At 44.7% G+C, this 19,916-nt stretch overlaps 1 protein-coding gene across 3 annotated transcripts in view; it reads right to left on the bottom strand.

Moving 5' to 3' along the window:
- Window positions 1-19,916, bottom strand: part of CPED1 (cadherin like and PC-esterase domain containing 1) — a 486,680-nt gene that overhangs the window by 323,766 nt on the left and 142,998 nt on the right. For all 3 annotated transcript variants that reach the window (XM_069764871.1, XM_069764872.1, XM_069764873.1), the window contains one exon: window positions 1,618-1,768. In XM_069764871.1, the coding sequence (XP_069620972.1) occupies window positions 1,618-1,768 (151 nt within the window). The remainder of the gene's footprint in view (window positions 1-1,617; window positions 1,769-19,916) is intronic.

Genomic DNA, 19,916 nt, shown 5'->3' with positions numbered 1-19,916 from the left:
TGTTCCCTCACACAAAGCAACAGCTGAAAGTCCCTGCTGGATTTCCTGGCCAGAAGTTGTGCATACGTGACTAAGAATTGCAGCATCTTTACATAGTTGGATATAGCAAATAAAACAATACATAGTAGCTACACATTTATAAGATTATCTTAGGACAGGAAATTTTTTTTTAAATATATCAAATTGTAAAAATGACTAAGGCTAGTTTCACATTTGTGTTAAAAAACGCAGCGTTTTAAACGCAAACGCAGGTGTTGCAAAAAACGCTTGTAAACGCGTGCAAACGCTGCATTTTTTAGACACATGCGTTTTTGCATGTGGTAAAAAAATGCGGCGTTTTGACGCGTTTACATGCGTTTTTTCCTGCGTTTGCGTTTTTGAAACGCATTATGAGAAGTGTGTGACAGCTGCCAATCATCAAAATCAACTAGAAAACCCACTATAAACAGAAATAGCTAGGGTTAGGGTTAGCGTTAGGGTTAGGATCCCTAGGGTTAGCGTTAGGGTTAGGATCCCTAGGGTTAGGGTTAGGGTTAGGATCCCTAGGGTTAGGGTTAGGGTTGGGGGGTGGCTTATCAGTGTGTATTCTTGTGTTTTTCTATTGAAACGCATGCGTTTAAAAACGCAAGCAAATGCATGTGCTTAAAAACGCATGCGTTTACATAGACAGCAATACGTTTTTTTGCCGCAAAAAACGCATGCGTTTTTTTGCAGCAAAAAAACGCTTCTAGAAACTACTACAGGTTACATTTCTGCAACAAAACGCAAGCATAAAAACGACGCATGCGTCGTCAAAACGCGGCAAAACGCATGCAAAAAAACGCATGCGTTTTTAATGTTAAGTATAGAAAGAAAACGCATGGTTTTTTTGCGCTAAAACGCAGCGGCAAAAAACACAAATGTGAAACCAGCCTAACATTTCAAGCTCTATTCATTAAAATGTATTTAGTTTGTGAGACGACCCCTTTAAATAACTGTGGCATGTTTCACAGCTGATAGTTAAAGGGTTTGCCTAACATATTGATGACCTACCCAAGGCATAGTTCATCAATATTAGATTGATGGGGGTAGTACACCTGAACCGCCCCCCACACTGTTAAGCGGTAGTTTGCTCCAGTGGGCACCATATGTAATCATATTGAGTGTAGTTTCAAAGCGCAGCTCCATTTAATGTGCAACGATTGCTGCTGGGTTCTGCATATGTTTTTTAGTCATTTTATCAGTCAATTTAAAAAAAACTGGGAGAAATTACAGTCATTACCAACATACCTCAAATAGTACTTTTAATCCTGCCTTCATGTATATACTTTTGAATAATGACAGTAATAAGCAATGGGTAAACAGTTTCTACAAAAAATGGTTAGCACTGCAGCCTTGCAGTGCTGGAGTCCTGGATCCAAACCCATCAAGGACAACATCTGCGAGGAGTCTGTATGTTCTCCCCGTGTTTGCGTGGGTTTCCTCCGGGTTCTCTGGTTTCCTCCCACATTCCAAAGACTTCCTGATAGGGAATTCAGATTATGAGCCCCATTGGGGACAGTGATCATAATGTATGTACAGCGCTGTGGAAGTAACGGCGTTATATAGCTGAGTAAAGTAAATAAAAGTAATACATACTGGTATAGACTCTCAAATAAATGGTTTATGCCTGGAGTGATTAAGTGTTGATTGTTCTTTTTGTCACTGCTTGACTGAAAATCAGCAGAGGATATTTTTCTGTCCGTTGATTCTTCAGGGCGACGTGTGCACATTGAGAGATTCTGCAGTGCTATAGAGACATAGACATAAGAAGAAAAAAAGATTAAAGAAATTTGTAATGTGTCATTTCTATATGTAATGATTTCTTCTTTTTGGCCTTTCTAATTCCTGGTCATTAGCTATTATGGCCATGGGGGGCTACAAATATCCATACATTCTAGACGGCCAATCATATTAAATCGTATTAACAGGTGTCCATGTAATGCACAGATTTCTGTCAGGACAAGAGTTTCATCAGTTTTTCTCACCTGTAAAAATAAAATGTGAAGCTTCTGCTGCTAAACAATCAGTGAAAAATGGACAGGACCTGGGTAGGATGACATCAGTGTGCTCTCTGAGTTTTCACAGACCCATATACTTCCATGAACTAGTTTGAATCATGACTAGGATCGAAATCGGACATGTATCCATTTTTTTACTGTACACTCAATGTAAAAAATGAGACATGTTAACTGCCCTATAGACTACAATGGGTTTGTGTTGGGGTTGGGTTCTATCCGTTTTTTTTGTCTTGTTTTTCGTCGCTGTTTTTTTCCCCCAAAATGGCGCACATTGTTTTTGAATTTTGAGCAAAGTTAATAATGGTCTTCATCTTTGCATTTAACCTTTTTTAGTGAAAAAAGTCATATGTTTTGCAAAATGATAGAAAATCGTCTAGCGTTCAAAAAATCAGTACAGGGAGGGGAATGGAATGCATTTATGCAAAAAATAGCGCAAACAAAAAAAAGTACAAATGCAATAAGAAATTGGGCACTTTGTGCTTTTAATCTTTGATTTTTATTATCAGAGTGTGCCAGTAAATATGCATCTAAATCAGTATTCAAGCAACCGAATATGTTCAACCAACTGACATTGCCTGTCAAGAAGACAAGGATCCACACATTATTTTAGGACATTAATAGATTTCTTTAGAAAAGATAATAATTTACAGTGGAGGAAATAAGTATTTTTATCCCTTGCTGATTTTGTAAGCTTGCCCACTGACGACATGAACAGTCTGTAATTTTAGGGGTAGGTTAGTTTTAACATTGAGAGAGAGAATATCAAAAATAACATACAGAAAATCAAATTGTATAAATTATATAAATTTATTTGCATTTTGCAGTGAGGAATAAGTATTTTATCCCCTACCAACCATTAAGAGTTCTGGCTCCTACAGACCAGTTAGTTGCTCCTAATAAACTTGTTACCTGCACTAAAGACAGCTGTCCTTTATAAAAAGACTCCTGTCCATAGACTCCATTAATCAGTCAGACTCAAACCTCTACAACATGGGCAAGACCAAAGAGCTTTATAAAGATGTCAGGTACAATATCATAGACCTGCACAAAGCTGGAATGGGCTATAAAACCATAAGTAAGACGCTGGGTGAGAAGGAGACAACTGTTGGTGCAATAGTAAGAAAACGGAAGAAAAACAAAATGACAGTAAATCGACATCGATCTGGGACACCATGCAAAATCTCTCCTAGTGGGGTATCCTTGATCATGAGGAAGGTGAGAGATCAGCCTAAGCCTACACGGGGGGAACATGTTAATGATCTCAAGGCAGCTGGGACCACAGTCACCAAGAAAACCATTAGTAACACTTTACGCTGTAAAGCTTTAAAATCCAGCAGTTCCCGCAAGGTCCCCTTGATCGATCAAGAAGGCACATGTGCAGGCCCATCTGAAGTTTGCTAATGAACACTTGGAAGACTCTTGAGTGATTGGGAGAAGGTTCTATGGTCAGATGAGATAAAAATTGAGGTCTTTGGCATTAACTCGACGTGTTTGGAGGAAGAGAAATGCTGCCTATGACCCAAAAAATACCGACCCCACTGTCAAGCATGGAGGTGGAAACATTATGTTTTGGGGGTGTTTCTCAGCTAAGGGCACAGGACTACTTCACCGCATTAATGGTAGAATGGATGGAGCCATGTACCGTAAAATCCTCAGTAACAACCTCCTTCCCTCCACCAGGACATTAAAAATGGGTCATGGCTGGGTCATCCAGCAAGAAAATGACCCAAAATATACAGCCAAGGCAACAAAGGAGTAGCTCACAAAGTAGCACATTAAGGTCATGGAGTGGCCTAGCCAGTCTCCAGACCTTAATCCCATAGAAAACTTATGGAGGGGGTAGAAGCTCCAAGTTGCCAAGCGACAGACTCAAAATCTTAATGATTTAGAGGTGATCTGCAAAGAGGAGTGGACCAAAATTCCTCCTGACATGTGCGCAAACCTCATCATCAACTACAAAAAATGTCTGACTGCTGTGCTGGCCAACAAGGGTTTTGCCACCAAGTATTAAGTCTTGTTTGCCAGAGGAATCAAATACTTATTTCTCACTGCAAATGTGCAAATACATTTATATAATTTATACAATGTAATTTTCTGGATTTTATTTTTTATATTCTGTCTTTCAATATTAAAATTAACCTACCCTTAAAATGGTAGACTGTTCATGTCTTTGTCAGTGGGCAAACATAAAATCAGCAAGGGATCAAATATTTATTTCCCCCACTGTAACTATTGGATTAGTAATGGATAGGTGTCTTATGGACGCCATTACTAAGCCTTGGGCTGGATATCACCGGACAATACAAAAGTGACATCAGCCCCACCAATATGAACTCCACTTGCTACCACTACGGGGCAAGTGAGAAAAGCCGAGCAAAGCTCCAGAATTGGTGCATCTAATAGATTTTTTTAAATTATTTATTCAAATAATTAAAAAAATAGCATGGGGACCCCTCAAGTCTTGATAACCAATCTTGTTAACGCTGACAGCTCGGAGTTGCAGCCCCGAGCTGTCAGTTCTTCCTGGCTGGTTTTCAAAAATATAGGGGAACCCAGGCTGTTTTTATTTTTTTAATTATTTATTTAGAGCTCAGGCGCTGGCTAATGAATGAATACTCCCATCAGCCGCTGCTTACTCCCACTGCTATTAGCGGTGGCAGGCCATAGGCTGATGGGAGCAGTAGTCCAATCGGTTGTTGTCAGTGACGGTTTTATCTCTGATCACAGCTGTGGGCTCATGCTGTCATTTGACAGCATGGGAACCGTAGCTGTCTGTCTTACCGGCAGTAATAGTTTTGCCACTGATCAGAAGCAGTGTTTGTTGCACTGTCATGCACATGGCAGGGTGGCAAACACTGGATGTTCGGGCCCCCACTCTAGTGAAAGGGGTCCGGGTTCTGGTCCGGGACTGTTCTGGTACACAAACACAAAATTTTTTAAAAACTTTTTGTCCAACCCAACTGGATGTGGATTTCCAGGGGTCCGCCCATTACCAGTCTTAGTGTCTCCCATGTGATGTATACAGTATACTGCAGACCCACAATGCTTAAGTTCTTTAAATCTTACATGTGCAATCATGAATTTCGCACTGTGAGGAGACCTGCAGTGTAATATACATCTGTGATCAGAATCTATAGCGAGTAATTTGTAAAATTCATCTCAGAGAGTCAACCATGCTCTAGACTGATGCAAATGTGGAAAAGCAGTTGTGAGCAGCAACATCCTCAATACCACCCAACATCGTTGCACCCAAGAGAAGCAGCTCCAACCGTCACATTAGGGGTGAGTTCATTAAAAGTTTGACCATAGCAGGATAAATTTCAAGTTGATAATTTTATATGGCCCCGAGTGATGGTATAAATATCCAAGTGGCAGGAAAAAAAAAATGTTCCATCCTCCCTTTCTTAGAGGAACTTTTTTGGATTGAATTTTATTAGGCTGATTTATTTTCTACTGTAGTTATTTAACAAAAAAAATGTTTTGCAAAATATGTCCTCCTTCCTACAGCACCTGCAGAACTGAATTACATAATATTAAATAAGGGATGTGGCTTATCTGAGACAGGTCATGGCATAACGTGCAACATCATGCTCCCAAAAATGGGACAGAATTGTGACTCACATTACCGGCACAAAGTAAGCCAAATTAAAAGGTGGCGTAGACTAGACAATCTTACAATTAAACAAATTAGTCCGGCAACAAGACCCATTTTGATCAATTTGATGCATTTTAAGACTGCCCAGTCTAAGCTTTCAATTACTAAGAATTAGAAAGTTCTGATAACTAGGGTTGAGCGACTTTTAGTTTTTCAGGGTCGAGTCGGGTTTCACGAAACCCGACTTTCTCAAAAGTCGGGTCAAGTGAAATCGGCCGATCCTATTGAAAAGTCGGGGTCGGGGATCGGCCGAAACTCGAAACCCAATGTAAGTCTATGGGTTTTTTGGGGGGGTTTTTTACATTTTCTTCAGGGCGATATAGCAGAAAAGCCAGTAATTCAATTACCGGCTTTTCATTTCTCCTGCCAAAACCCGACATGATATGAGACATGGTTTACATACAGTAAACCATGTCATATCCCACTTTTTTTTGCATATTCCACACTACTGTTAGTAGTGTGTATATGCAAAATTTCGACGTTCTAGCTATTAAATTTAAGGGTTAAATCGCGGGAAAAACTGGCGTGGGCTCCCGCGCAATTTTCTCCGCCAGAGTAGTAAAGCCAGTGACTGAGGGCAGATATTAATAGCCTGGAGAGGGTCCATGGTTATTGGCCCCCTCCTGGCTAAAAACACCTGCCCCCAGCCACCCCAGAAAAGGCACATCTGTAAGATGCGCCTATTCTGGCACTTGGCCACTCTCTTCCCATTCCCGTGTAGCGGTGGGATATGGGGTAATGAAGGGTTAATGCCACCTTGCTATTGTAAGGTGACATTAAGCCAGATTAATAATGGAGAGGCGTCAATTATGACACCTATCCATTATTAATCCAATTGTATGAAAGAGTTAAAAAAAACACACAATATTAAAAAGTATTTTAATGAAATAAACACACCATTTGTTGTAATATTTTATTGTACGCTCAATCCACTCACTGAAGACCCTCTCTCTGTAACAAATAAAAAATAAACCAACAATATACATACCTTCCGAAGATCTGTAACGTCCCACGTTGTAAATCCATCTGAAGGGGTTAAAATATTTTACAGCCAGGAGCTCTGCTAATGCAGCTGTGCTCGTGGCTGTAAACCCCTGTGAATGAAGGTAATGTAGGTCAATGGCCTGTAGTTACCTTCATTCGCGGTGATGTGCCCCCTGCTGGATGTCCCTGGAGCGTGGGAAAAGTTCCCAGGCTCGAGGTCATATGAGGACATCCAGCAGGGGGTGCATCACCGCGAATGAAGGTAACTACAGGCCATTGACCTACATTACCTTCATTTACTGGGGTTTACAGCCACGAGCAGCGCTGCATTAGCAGAGCTCCTGGCTGTAAAATATTTTAACCCCTTCAGATGGATTTACAACGTGGGACGTTACAGATCTACGGAAGGTATGTATATTGTTGGTTTATTATTTTTTATTTGTTACAGAGCGAGGGTCTTCAGCCAGTGGATTGAGCGTACAATAAAATATTACAACAAACGGTGTGTTTATTTCATTAAAAGACTTTTTAATATTGTGTGTGTGTTTTTTTTAACTCTTTCATACAATTGGATTAATAATGGACATGTGTCATAATTGACGCCTCTCCATTATTAATCTGGCTTAATGTCACCTTACAATAGCAAGGTGGCATTAACCCTTCATTACCCCACATCCCACAGCTACACGGGAATGGGAAGAGAGTGGCCAAGTGCCAGAATAGGCGCATCTTACAGATGTGCCTTTTCTGGGGTGGCTGGGGGCAGGTGTTTTTAGCCAGGGGGGGGGGGCAATAACAGTGGACCCTCTTCAGGCTATTAATATCTGGCCTCAGTCACTGGCTTTACTACTCTGGCGGAGAAAATTGCGCGGGAGCCCACGCCAATTTTTTCCGCGATTTAACCCTTACATTTAAGAGCTAGAGCGCTGAAATTTTGCACATACACACTACTAACATTAGTAGTGTGGAATATGCAAAAAAAGGGGGATATGACATGGTTTACTGTATGTAAACCATGTCTCAAATCATGTCGGGTTTTGGCAGGAGAAATGAAAAGCTGGTAATTGAATTACCGGCTTTTCTGCTATATCGCTCTGAAGTTAATATAAATATATATATATATATGTGTGTGTGCCTGAATGACATATATATATATATATATATATATATATAACGAAACCCGACTTTTAAGTAGAGATCGCCGACTGCCGACCTGATCCCAGAGTAGGATCGGGTCGGGTTTCACGAAACCCGACTTTGCTAAAAGTCGGCGACTTTTGAAAAGTGCCGATCTGTTTCGCTCAACCCTACTGATAACTATTCTCGTTGTGTGAATATATTCTCAGACTTAAGTTTAATGCAGCATCTACATAGATGGATAAACTCTGTATCAGTTTCTCTATTTGTAGCAACAAACTGCAATATTGTATAGAAAATATCATGATTTCATGCACTCACCCATAATCACGTTACGTATCACTGACAGTAAATTAGAATTTATCTATTCACCTCCCTATAGGAATATTTTTCATTGCATTTTCTGAAATTCCGGCAGGTGGCAGACAAGAGCTTGCAAAATATTTATTGTTCAAGCCATAACAAAACCCTTTCCTATAAATACAGCCTGAATATGGGCTCATCATTGCCAAATTTCATCATTCTGCTGAAAACTACATTTCATCATGGAGTCGGAAGGTCATCTCTGCACTGTTAAACCCAACAGGCGCCATACTTCATTTGTGTTTGTCTCTATTGACGATAGATTTTAACTTTATGACGCTGAGAATAGAATTCTGAATATATATTAGAAAAATCTGCTATTATATTTATGTCGTTTGTACAGGTCTTGGAATTCAATCTGTACAGCTAAACGCAGGACAATTGTGGATTATTATGTTCATAACAGATAATAGATTGCTAAAAGCCAAGGCAATCAATTGATATGAATGGACAATTACCTTAGCTGATAGCATCAGTTTTCATAGGAGCACAAAAACGCATTTACAGACATGCATAACACAAAGACTGCTATAGGAGATATTCCAAGCCCCTCTTAATCTCAGAACTAATAAAGAGGGTCTTTGGTGTAATATAGTAGGGCCAGGGCCACTGTTATGAACTGGTGATTCAGAAACACAATAGACCTGGTGGTTAAGAGCACACAAAGTGACCTGATAGTAAATAATAACATAGGACGAGCTCTGGGACGTGGGAACTCTGCTGACCGCAATCCCTAATCCTATCACACCACACTAGACGTAGCCGTGGAGCGCTCCTGACCAGACCTAGGCGCCTCGGGCACAGCCTGAGAAACTAGCTAGCCCTGAAGATAGAAAAATAAGCCTACCTTGCCTCAGAGAAATTCCCCAAAGGAAAAGGCAGCCCCCCACATATAATGACTGTGAGTAAAGATGAAAATACAAACACAGAGATGAAATAGGTTTTAGCAAAGTGAGGCCCGACTTACTGAATAGACCGAGGATAGGAAAGATAGCTTTGCGGTCAGCACAAAAACCTACAAACAACCACGCAGAGGGGGCAAAAAGACCCTCCGTACCGACTAACGGCACGGAGGTGCTCCCTCTGCATCCCAGAGCTTCCAGCAAGCAGGAAAAACCAATATAGCAAGCTGGACAGAAAAAACAGCAAACAAAAGTAACACAAGCAGAACTTAGCTTATGCAGGGCAGACAGGCCACAAGAACGATCCAGGAGAGAGCAAGACCAATACTGGAACATTGACTGGAGGCCAGGAACAAAGAACTAGGTGGAGTTAAATAGAGCAGCACCTAACGACTTAACCTCGTCACCTGAGGAAGGAAACTCAGAAGCCGCAGCCCCACTCACATCCACCAGAGGAAGCTCATAGACAGAACCAGCCGCAGTACTACTCATGACCACAGGAGGGAGCTTGACCACAGAATTCACAACAGTACCCCCCCCTTGAGGAGGGGTCACCGAACCCTCACCAGAGCCCCCAGGCCGACCAGGATGAGCCAAATGAAAGGCACGAACCAGATCGGCAGCATGAACATCAGAGGCAAAGACCCAGGAATTATCTTCCTGACCACAACCCTTCCACTTAACCAGGTACTGGAGTTTCCGTCTCGAAATATGAGAATCCAAAATCTTCTCCACTATATACTCCAACTCCCCCTCAACCAAAGCCGGGGCAGGAGGATCAACGGATGGAACCACAGGTGCCACGTATCTCCGCAACAATGACCTATGGAATACATTATGGATGGAAAAAGAAGCAGGAAGGGTCAAACGAAAAGACACTGGATTAAGAACCTCAGAAATCCTATATGGACCAATGAAACGAGGCTTAAACTTAGGAGAGGAAACTTTCATAGGAATATAACGAGACGACAACCAAACCAAATCCCCAACACGAAGTCGGGGACCCACACAGTGCCTGCGGTTAGCGAAACGTTGAGCCTTCTCCTGGGACAATGTCAAATTGTCCACTACATGAGTCCAAATCTGCTGCAACCTATCCACCACAGTATCCACACCAGGACAGTCCGAAGACTCAACCTGCCCTGAAGAGAAACGAGGATGGAAACCAGAATTGCAGAAAAACGGCGAAACCAAAGTAGCCGAGCTGGCCCGATTATTAAGGGCGAACTCAGCCAAAGGCAAAAAGGACACCCAATCATCCTGATCAGCAGAAAGAAAACATCTCAGATATGTTTCCAAGGTCTGATTGGTTCGTTCAGTTTGGCCATTTGTCTGAGGATGGAAAGCCGAGGAAAAAGACAAATCAATGCCCATCCTAGCACAAAAGGCTCGCCAAAACCTCGAAACAAACTGGGAACCTCTGTCAGAAACGATGTTCTCTGGAATGCCATGTAAACGAACCACATGCTGGAAAAACAATGGCACCAAATCAGAGGAGGATGGCAATTTAGACAAAGGTACCAAATGGACCATCTTAGAGAAGCGATCACAAACAACCCAAATGACCGACATTTTTTGAGAGATGGGGATATCCGAAATAAAATCCATAGAGATATGCGTCCAGGGCCTCTTCGGGACTGGCAAGGGCAAAAGCAACCCACTGGCACGAGAACAGCAGGGCTTAACCCGAGCACAAATCCCACAGGACTGCACAAACGAACGCACATCCCGCGACAGAGACGGCCACCAAAAGGATCTAGCCACTAAATCTCTGGTACCAAAGATTCCAGGATGACCAGCCAACACCGAACAATGAACCTCAGAGATAACTCTACTCGTCCATTTATCAGGGACAAACAGTTTCTCCGCTGGGCAACGGTCAGGTCTATTAGCCTGAAATTTTTGCAGCACCCGCCGCAAATCAGGGGAGATGGCAGACAAAATTACCCCCTCTTTGAGAATACCCGCCGGCTCAGGCAAACCCGGAGAGTCGGGCACAAAACTCCTAGACAGGGCATCCGCCTTCACATTTTTAGAGCCCGGAAGGTACGAAACCACAAAGTCAAAACGGGAGAAAAACAGCGACCAACGAGCCTGTCTAGGATTCAACCGTTTGGCAGACTCGAGATACGTCAAGTTCTTGTGATCAGTCAAGACCACCACGCGATGCTTAGCTCCTTCTAGCCAATGACGCCACTCCTCGAATGCCCACTTCATGGCCAGCAACTCTCGATTGCCAACATCATAATTACGCTCAGCAGGCGAAAACTTCCTGGAAAAGAAGGCACATGGTTTCATCACCGAGCCATCAGAACTTCTTTGCGACAAAACAGCTCCTGCTCCAATTTCAGAAGCATCAACCTCGACCTGGAACGGGAGCGAAACATCTGGTTGGCACAACACAGGGGCAGAAGAAAAACGACGCTTCAACTCCTGAAAAGCTTCCACAGCAGCAGAAGACCAATTGACCACGTCAGCACCTTTCTTGGTTAAATCAGTCAACGGTTTAGCAATACTAGAAAAATTATTGATGAAGCGACTATAAAAATTAGCAAAGCCCAGGAACTTTTGCAGACTCTTCAGAGATGTCGGCTGAGTCCAATCATAAATGGCCTGAACTTTAACAGGGTCCATCTCGATAGTAGAAGGGGAAAAAATGAAACCCAAAAATGAAACCTTCTGAACACCAAAGAGACACTTTGACCCCTTCACAAACAAAGAATTCGCACGCAGGACCTGGACCACCATTCTAACCTGCTTCACGTGAGACTCCCCAATCATCCGAGAAGACCAAAATATCATCCAAGTATACAATCAGGAATTTATCCAGGTACTCTCGGAAGATGTCATGCATAAAGGACAGAAATACTGATGGAGCATTAGAAAGCCCGAATGGCATAACCAGGTACTCAAAATGGCCCTCGGGCGTATTAAATGCTGTTTTCCATTCATCGCCCTGTTTAATACGCACAAGATTATACGCACCACGAAGATCTATCTTGGTGAACCAACTAGCCCCCTTAATCCGAGCAAACAAATCAGACAGCAGCGGCAAGGGGTACTGAAATTTGACTGTGATTTTGTTTAGAAGGCGGTAATCAATACAAGGTCTCAGCGAACCATCCTTCTTGGCCACAAAAAAGAACCCTGCTCCCAATGGCGACGACGACGGGCGAATATGACCCTTCTCCAAGGATTCCTTTACGTAACTCCGCATAGCGGCGTGCTCAGGCACAGGTAAATTAAACAGTCGACCTTTAGGAAACTTACTACCAGGAATCAAATCGATAGCACAATCGCAGTCCCTATGCGGAGGTAGGGCACTGGACTTGGGCTCATCAAATACATCCCGGTAATCCGACAAGAACTCTGGGACCTCAGAAGGGGTGGATGATGAAATAGACAGAAATGGAACATCACCATGTACCCCCTGACAACCCCAGCTGGACACAGACATAGATTTCCAATCCAATACTGGGTTCTGGACTTGTAGCCATGGCAACCCCAAAACGACCACATCATGCAGATTATGCAACACCAGAAAGCGGATATCCTCCTGATGTGCAGGAGCCATGCACATGGTCAATTGGGTCCAATACTGAGGCTTATTCTTGGCCAAAGGCGTAGCATCAATTCCTCTCAACGGAATAGGATACTGCAAGGGCTCCAAGAAAAACCCACAGCGCCTAGCAAAGTCCAAGTCCATCAAATTCAGGGCAGCGCCTGAATCCACAAATGCCATGACAGAATAGGATGACAAAGAGCAGATCAAAGTAACGGACAAAAGAAATTTCGACTGTACCGTACCAATGGTGACAGACCTAGCGAACCGCTTAGTGCGCTTAGGACAATCGGTGATAGCATGAGTGGAATCACCACAATAAAAACACAGCCCATTCCGACGTCTGTGTTCTTGCCGTTCAGCTCTGGTCAAAGTCCTATCACATTGCATAGGCTCAGGTTTATGCTCAGATAATACCGCCAAATGGTGCACATTTTTACGCTCACGTAAGCGTCGATCGATCTGAATGGCCAAAGACATAGACTCATTCAGACCAACAGGCATAGGCAATCCCACCATGACATCCTTAAGGGCTTCAGAGAGACCCTTTCTGAAAATAGCTGCCAGCGCACATTCATTCCATTGAGTGAGCACAGACCACTTCCTAAACTTCTGACAATATATCTCTACCTTATCCTGACCCTGACACAGAGCCAGAAAATTTTTTTCTGCCTGATCCACTGAAATAGGTTCATCATACAGCAATCTGAGCGCCAGAAAAAACGCATCAATATCGCATAATGCAGGATCTCCTGGCGCAAGGGAAAATGCCCAGTCTTGAGGGTCGCCACGTAAAAAAGAAATAATAATCTTAACTTGTTGAACTGGGTCACCAGAGGAGCGGGGTTTCAAAGCCAGAAACAGTTTACAATTATTTTTGAAATTCAGAAACTTAGCTCTATCTCGAGAAAATAAGTCAGGTGATTCTAGGTTCTAACATAGATTTCTGAACCACAATGTCTTGAATATTTTGTACTCTTGCAGCGAGATGATCCACACAAGAAAACAGACCTTTAATGTCCATCACTACACCTGTGTCCTGAACCACCCAAATGTCTAGGGTAAAAGAAAGGCAAAACACAGTGCAGAGAAAAAAAAATGGTCTCAGAACTTCTCTTTTCCCTCTATTAAGAAGCATTAGTACTTTGGGCCTCCAGTACTGTTATGAACTGGTGATTCAGAAACACAATAGACCTGGTGGTTAAGAGCACACAAAGTGACCTGATAGTAAATAATAGCATAGGATGAGCTCTGGGACGTGGGAACTCTGCTGACCGCAATCCCTAATCCTATCACACCACACTAGAGGTAGCCGTGGAGCGCTCCTGACCAGACCTAGGCGCCTCGGGCACAGCCTGAGAAACTAGCTATCCCTGAAGATAGAAAAATAAGCCTACCTTGCCTCAGAGAAATTCCTCAAAGGAAAAGGCAGCCCCCCACATATAATGACTGTGAGTAAAGATGAAAATACAAACACAGAGATGAAATAGGTTTTAGCAAAGTGAGGCCCGACTTACTGAATAGACCGAGGATAGGAAAGATAGCTTTGCGGTCAGCACAAAAACCTACAAACAACCACGCAGAGGGGGCAAAAAGACCCTCCGTACCGACTAACGGCACGGAGGTGCTCCCTCTGCGTCCCAGAGCTTCCAGCAAGCAGGAAAAACCAATATAGCAAGCTGGACAGAAAAAACAGCAAACAAAAGTAACACAAGCAGAACTTAGCTTATGCAGGGCAGACAGGCCACAAGAACGATCCAGGAGAGAGCAAGACCAATACTGGAACATTGACTGGAGGCCAGGAACAAAGAACTAGGTGGAGTTAAATAGAGCAGCACCTAACGACTTAACCTCGTCACCTGAGGAAGGAAACTCAGAAGCCGCAGCCCCACTCACATCCACCAGAGGAAGCCAGAACCAGCCGCAGTACTACTCATGACCACAGGAGGGAGCTTGACCACAGAATTCACAACAGGCCACCATCAGGACATTACTGCTCTGACTAGTGTATGAGTCCCAACCAGCAGAGGAGGCCACCATCGGGCCCCGTCTCTTCTGCTAATCAGGTCCCCGCGGCAGGCTTCTGCAGTAACTGAACCTGCGCCCGTGCGGGCCCGGGCATGCATGGCAATAGTTAAAGCGGCCAGCCAATCGGAGGCTGGCAGCTAACGTCAGCACACACATCGCCTGTGTATGACGTCATTGTTACTCACTGGTGAGTGCGCGTTTGAAACGCCTGGAGGGAACTTCACCGCAGGTGCACGGCAAGGAAAGAAGAAAGGTTTAATTTCTATTGAAAGCGCCCAGGGCAGAATTGAGACACGGGGGGTTGGGGGGCAGAATTGGAAAGATGGGGGCAAGATTGGAGACACGGGGGCAGGAAGGGAGACACGGGGCAGGATGGGAGACATGAGGCAGGATGGGAGACACGGCGCAGGATGGGAGACATGAGGCAGGATGGGAGACACGACACGGGACAGAATGGGAGAAACGGGGCAGGATGAGGGCTGGATGGGAGACAAGGAAGCAGAATGTAGACAAGGGGCAGAATGGAGACAATGGTCAGAATGGAGGCAGGGCAGAATGGAGACATGGGGGCAGGATGAAGGCAGGATGGGAGACACAGGGGAAGAATGTAGACAAGGGGCAGAATGGAGACACGGGGCAGGATGGAGGAAGGATGGAAGACACGGGGCAGGATGGGAGACATGGGACAGAACGGGAGACACCGGGGCAGGATGAGGGCTGGATGGGAGTCATGGGGGCAGAATGTAGGCAAGGGGCAGAATGGAGATGGGGCAGGATGGAGGTAGGATGGGAGACACAGGGGCAGAATGGAGACAAGTGGCAGAATGGAGATGGGGCAGGATGGAGGTAGGATGGGAGACACAGGGGCAGAATGGAGATGGGGCAGGATGGAGGTAGGATGGGAGACACAGGGGCAGAATGTAGACAAGGGGCAGAATGGAGACACGGGGGCAGGATGGAGGTAGGATGGGAGACACAGGGGCAGAATGGAGACAAGGGGCAGAATGGAGACAAGGGGCAGGATGACAGGATGGGAGACACGGGGCAGAATGTAGACAAGGGGCAGGATGGGAGACATGGGGCAGGATGGGAGACACGGGGCAGAATGTAGACAAGGGGTAGAATGGAGACAGGGGGCAGGATTGCAGGATGGGAGACACGGGGGCAGAATGTAGACAAGGGGCAGAATGGAGACACGGGGGCAGGATGGAGGCAGGATGGGAGACACGGGGCAGAATGTAGACAAGAGGCAGGATGGAAGACATGGGGCAGGATGGGAGACACGGCAGGCTTGGAGACACGGGGCAGGATGGAGACACAGGGGGCAGGATGGAGACATTGTGCAGGATGGAGACATATGGGGCAGGATGGAGACAGATGGTGCAGGATCATGGGGCAGGATGGAAACATGGTGCAGGATGGAGACAGATGGGGCAAGAATATGGGGCAGAAATATGGGACATGATGGAGACACATGGTGCAGGATCATGGGGCAGGATGGAGACAAGGGGTGGGATGGCGGCACAGGGCAGTATGGGAGACACGGTGGCTGTTGTGAATTCTGTGGCAGAGCTCCCTCCTGTGGTCACAAGTGGTACTTCGGCTGGTTCTCTCTGTTAGCTTCCGTTGGTGGAGGAAAGTGGTACTGCGGCTTCTGAGTTTCCTTCCTCAGGTAATGTGGTGAAGTCGTTAGGTGCTGCTCTATTTAACTCCACCTAGTGCTTTGATTCTGGCCTCCAGTCAATGTTCTAGTATTGGACCTGTTTCCTCCTGGATCGTTCCTGTGGCCTGCTGCTCTGCATAGCTAAGTTCCTCTTTGCTTTTTGTTTGCTGTTTTTTTCTGTCCAGCTTGTCAATTTGTTTTTTTCTGCTTGCTGGAAGCTCTGGGACGCAGAGGGTGTACCTCCGTGCCGTTAGTTCGGTACGGAGGGTCTTTTTGCCCCCTTTGCGTGGTTTTTGTAGGATTTTGTGTTGACCGCAAAGTTACCTTTCCTATCCTCGCTCTGTTCAGAAAGTTGGGCCTCACTTTGCTAAATCTATTTCATCTCTACGTTTGTCTTTTCATCTTAACTCACAGTCATTATATGTGGGGGCTGCCTTTTCCTTTGGGGTATTTCTCTGAGGCAAGGTAGGCTTATTTTTCTATCTTCAGGCTAGCTAGTTTCTCAGGCCGTGCCAAGTTGCACAGGGAGCGTTAGGCGCAATCCACGGCTGCCTTTAGTGTGGTTGGAGAGGATTAGGGATTGCGGTCAACAGAGTTCCCACGTCTCAGAGCTCGTTCTTGTTTTTTGGGTTATTGCCAGGTCACTGTATATGCGCTGACCTCTATGTCCATTGTGGTACTGAATTACCTTTCATAACAGGTGGCAGGATGGGAGACACAGGGGGCAGGATGGAGACACTGGGGGCAGGATGGAGACAGATGGGGCAGGAATATGGGGTAGGATGGAGACAGATGGGGCAGGATTGAGACAGATGGGGCAGTATCATGGGGCAGGATGGAGACACATGGTGCAGAATCATTTGGCATAATGGAGACAGATGGAGCAGGATCATGGGGCAGATGAGGCAGGATCATGGGACAGATGGGGAGGATCATGGGACATCACATGGAGGCAGGATGGGAGAACATATGGCTGGAGCTAGGAATGAGACACACGGGGGCCAGGATGGGGATATTATTACTGCAGTGATGTATTTGTTTTATTTTGAGGATACTGTTTCAAATAGGGGAGGCGGTCCTATTACTGTGCAGAGCAACACTGTCGCCTTTTTTTCTTCATCTGGTGTTTAGAATTTGGGAAAAAAATAAGTAATGTGGTCTGCAAGCAGTGCTCTAGATAACTGTGTTACTGTGCAGAGACGAACCCTGACTGGAAGAAGTGACGGCGGTCTGTGCTGAAGATGAAAAGTGAAGATGAAGGACTTCACGTAGAGATGTCACTGGTGAGTCAGTATGTTACCTGTACAATGACACTATACACTGTATACTATATACAGCGGTCTTGTGTACAATGTCACCAGTGATCACTATTTTACCTTTATACTATACACTATATACAGAGCTACTGTGTATAATGTCACCAGTGATCACTGTATTACATGTACACAGCCACTGCATACTAAGTACAGATCTCCTGTGTATAATGGCACTTATGGCGATATTTGTATTGTTTTTTTATTACTGGTCAGTATTTTAGTATTCAGTCACTATGTGGTGGTAATATGTTGTCTGGCCGTGGTGTGGTGGTATTTGTTCCTTGTATGTGCTATTATTTGGTCACTATGTGGTGGTAATATGTGGTCTGGTCATGGTATGGTGGTATTTGTTCCTTGTATGTGGTATTATTGGTCATGTGGTGGTAATATGTGGCATGGATGTGTTGTGTTGGTATTTGTTCCTTGTACGTGGTATTATAGGTCACTGTGTGGTGGTAATATGGCGTCTGGTCATGGTGCAGTGGTATTTGTCCCCTGTATGTGATATTATTGGTCATTTTAAAAATTAAAAATAAATTAAATTATACCTAAATTGTACTGGATATTTTAACAAATGTTTAATAGGTTAGAGTAGGGCCCAGCCAAAAGAGTCTACCTTTGTCGTGGTGGCGGTTTAAAAAATCTTTTGACTGTGGACAGTTCGAATAGTGGAGGTGGGGCTGGGGTGGAGCCTGGGCGGAGTCTCAAGGGGGCCCCGGAAATTTTGCCTGCATGGGGCCCCAAAATTCCTAGTGGCAGCCCTGAGTAGGGCCACATTTACTAACATGTAATGAGCCTGCAAGCAACATATAATGAGCTCCAGATAAAACAGGCAGAAGGGACAGATTTACACAATGCTACAACAGATTTAACCCCTTAATGACCAGGCCAACATTTTTATTGTCACTTTATGTAGCAATAACTCTGGAAATCATCATGTCCCATTGATTTGTGACACATTATACTTCATGATAATGGTGCGCTTAGGTTGATATGTTGTGTGTTCATTTATAAAAAAGATCAGAAATTTGACAAAAATTTCAAACTTTGAATGATTATCCCTTTAATCCAGATAGTTATATCACACAAAAACATTAATAAATAACATTTCCCACATCTCTGCCTTGCATCAGCACCATTTGTAAAATGTTGTTTTATTTTGTTAACATTTTAAAAGGTTTAACAATGTAGCAGTAATTTTTTATGTTTTACAAAATTATTTTTTAGGGACCTATCCCGGATTGTAGTGGCTTTGGGTGTCCTATATATTGGAAAACCACAAAAAGTGATGCCATTTTAAAAACAGACCCCCTCAACGTATTCAAAATTGCTTTCAGTAGGTTTATTAACCTTTCAGGTGATTTTCAGGAATTAATGCAAAGTGATACGACAGGAATGAAGAAGTGTATTTTTACCATCTCAATGTTTCTAACTTCTGAACAGGCCGCTATAACTGGCAGGCTCTAAGGCTGTTATTTGGCCTTGAATTGCCATGGCAAACATCGGGACCACATGATCATGATCTCTGGGTGTTGATGTAGTTAAAAGAGGAAGCCCCCACACTCTGTTAACCATCTAGATGCTGTAGTCACTATTGACAGCAGTATTTAAGGGGTTAAGAAAACCAGTCTGTGCCAACACTGATCGTGGCTGATGCAGCAAGTTGTCAGCTATAGTGTACAGCCGACAGCTGCTGGATTGTCACCCGTCAGAGGATGCTAGTCTCTTATATCGCAGGTCAGTTTTAAGTCGTATGGGTGGTCATTAACCCCTTTCTGACATCGGACGTACTATCCCGTCGAGGTGGGGTGGGCCCCCATGACCACGGACGGGATAGTACGTCCAGCGCGATCGGCGGCGCTCACAGGGGGAGCGCCGCCGATCGCGGCCGGGTGTCAGCTGTTTATCGCAGCTGACATCCGGCACTATGTGCCAGGAGCGGTCACGGACCGCCCACGGCACATTAACCCCTGGCACACCGCGATCAAAGATGATCGCGATGTGCTGGCGGTATAGGGAAGCTTCCCGCAGGGAGGGGGCTCCCTGCGGGCTTCCCTGAGTACCCCGCAGCAATGCGATGTGATCGCGTTGCTGCGAGGGTCTTACCTCCCTCCCTGCTTGTTCCATGCCCGGATCCAAGATGGCCGCGGATCCGGGTCCTGCAGGGAGGGAGGTGGCTTCACAGAGCCTGCTCAGAGCAGGCACTGTGAAGCAGCCTGCACTCCTATCAGATCGGTGATCTGACAGAGTGCTGTGCACACTGTCAG

Source organism: Ranitomeya imitator, chromosome 4 (assembly GCF_032444005.1).
Source record: "Ranitomeya imitator isolate aRanImi1 chromosome 4, aRanImi1.pri, whole genome shotgun sequence".
NCBI classification, from domain to species: domain Eukaryota; kingdom Metazoa; phylum Chordata; class Amphibia; order Anura; family Dendrobatidae; genus Ranitomeya; species Ranitomeya imitator.
Note: the sequence above shows the minus strand (reverse complement) of the source record. Positions and strands in the feature narration are given on the sequence as shown.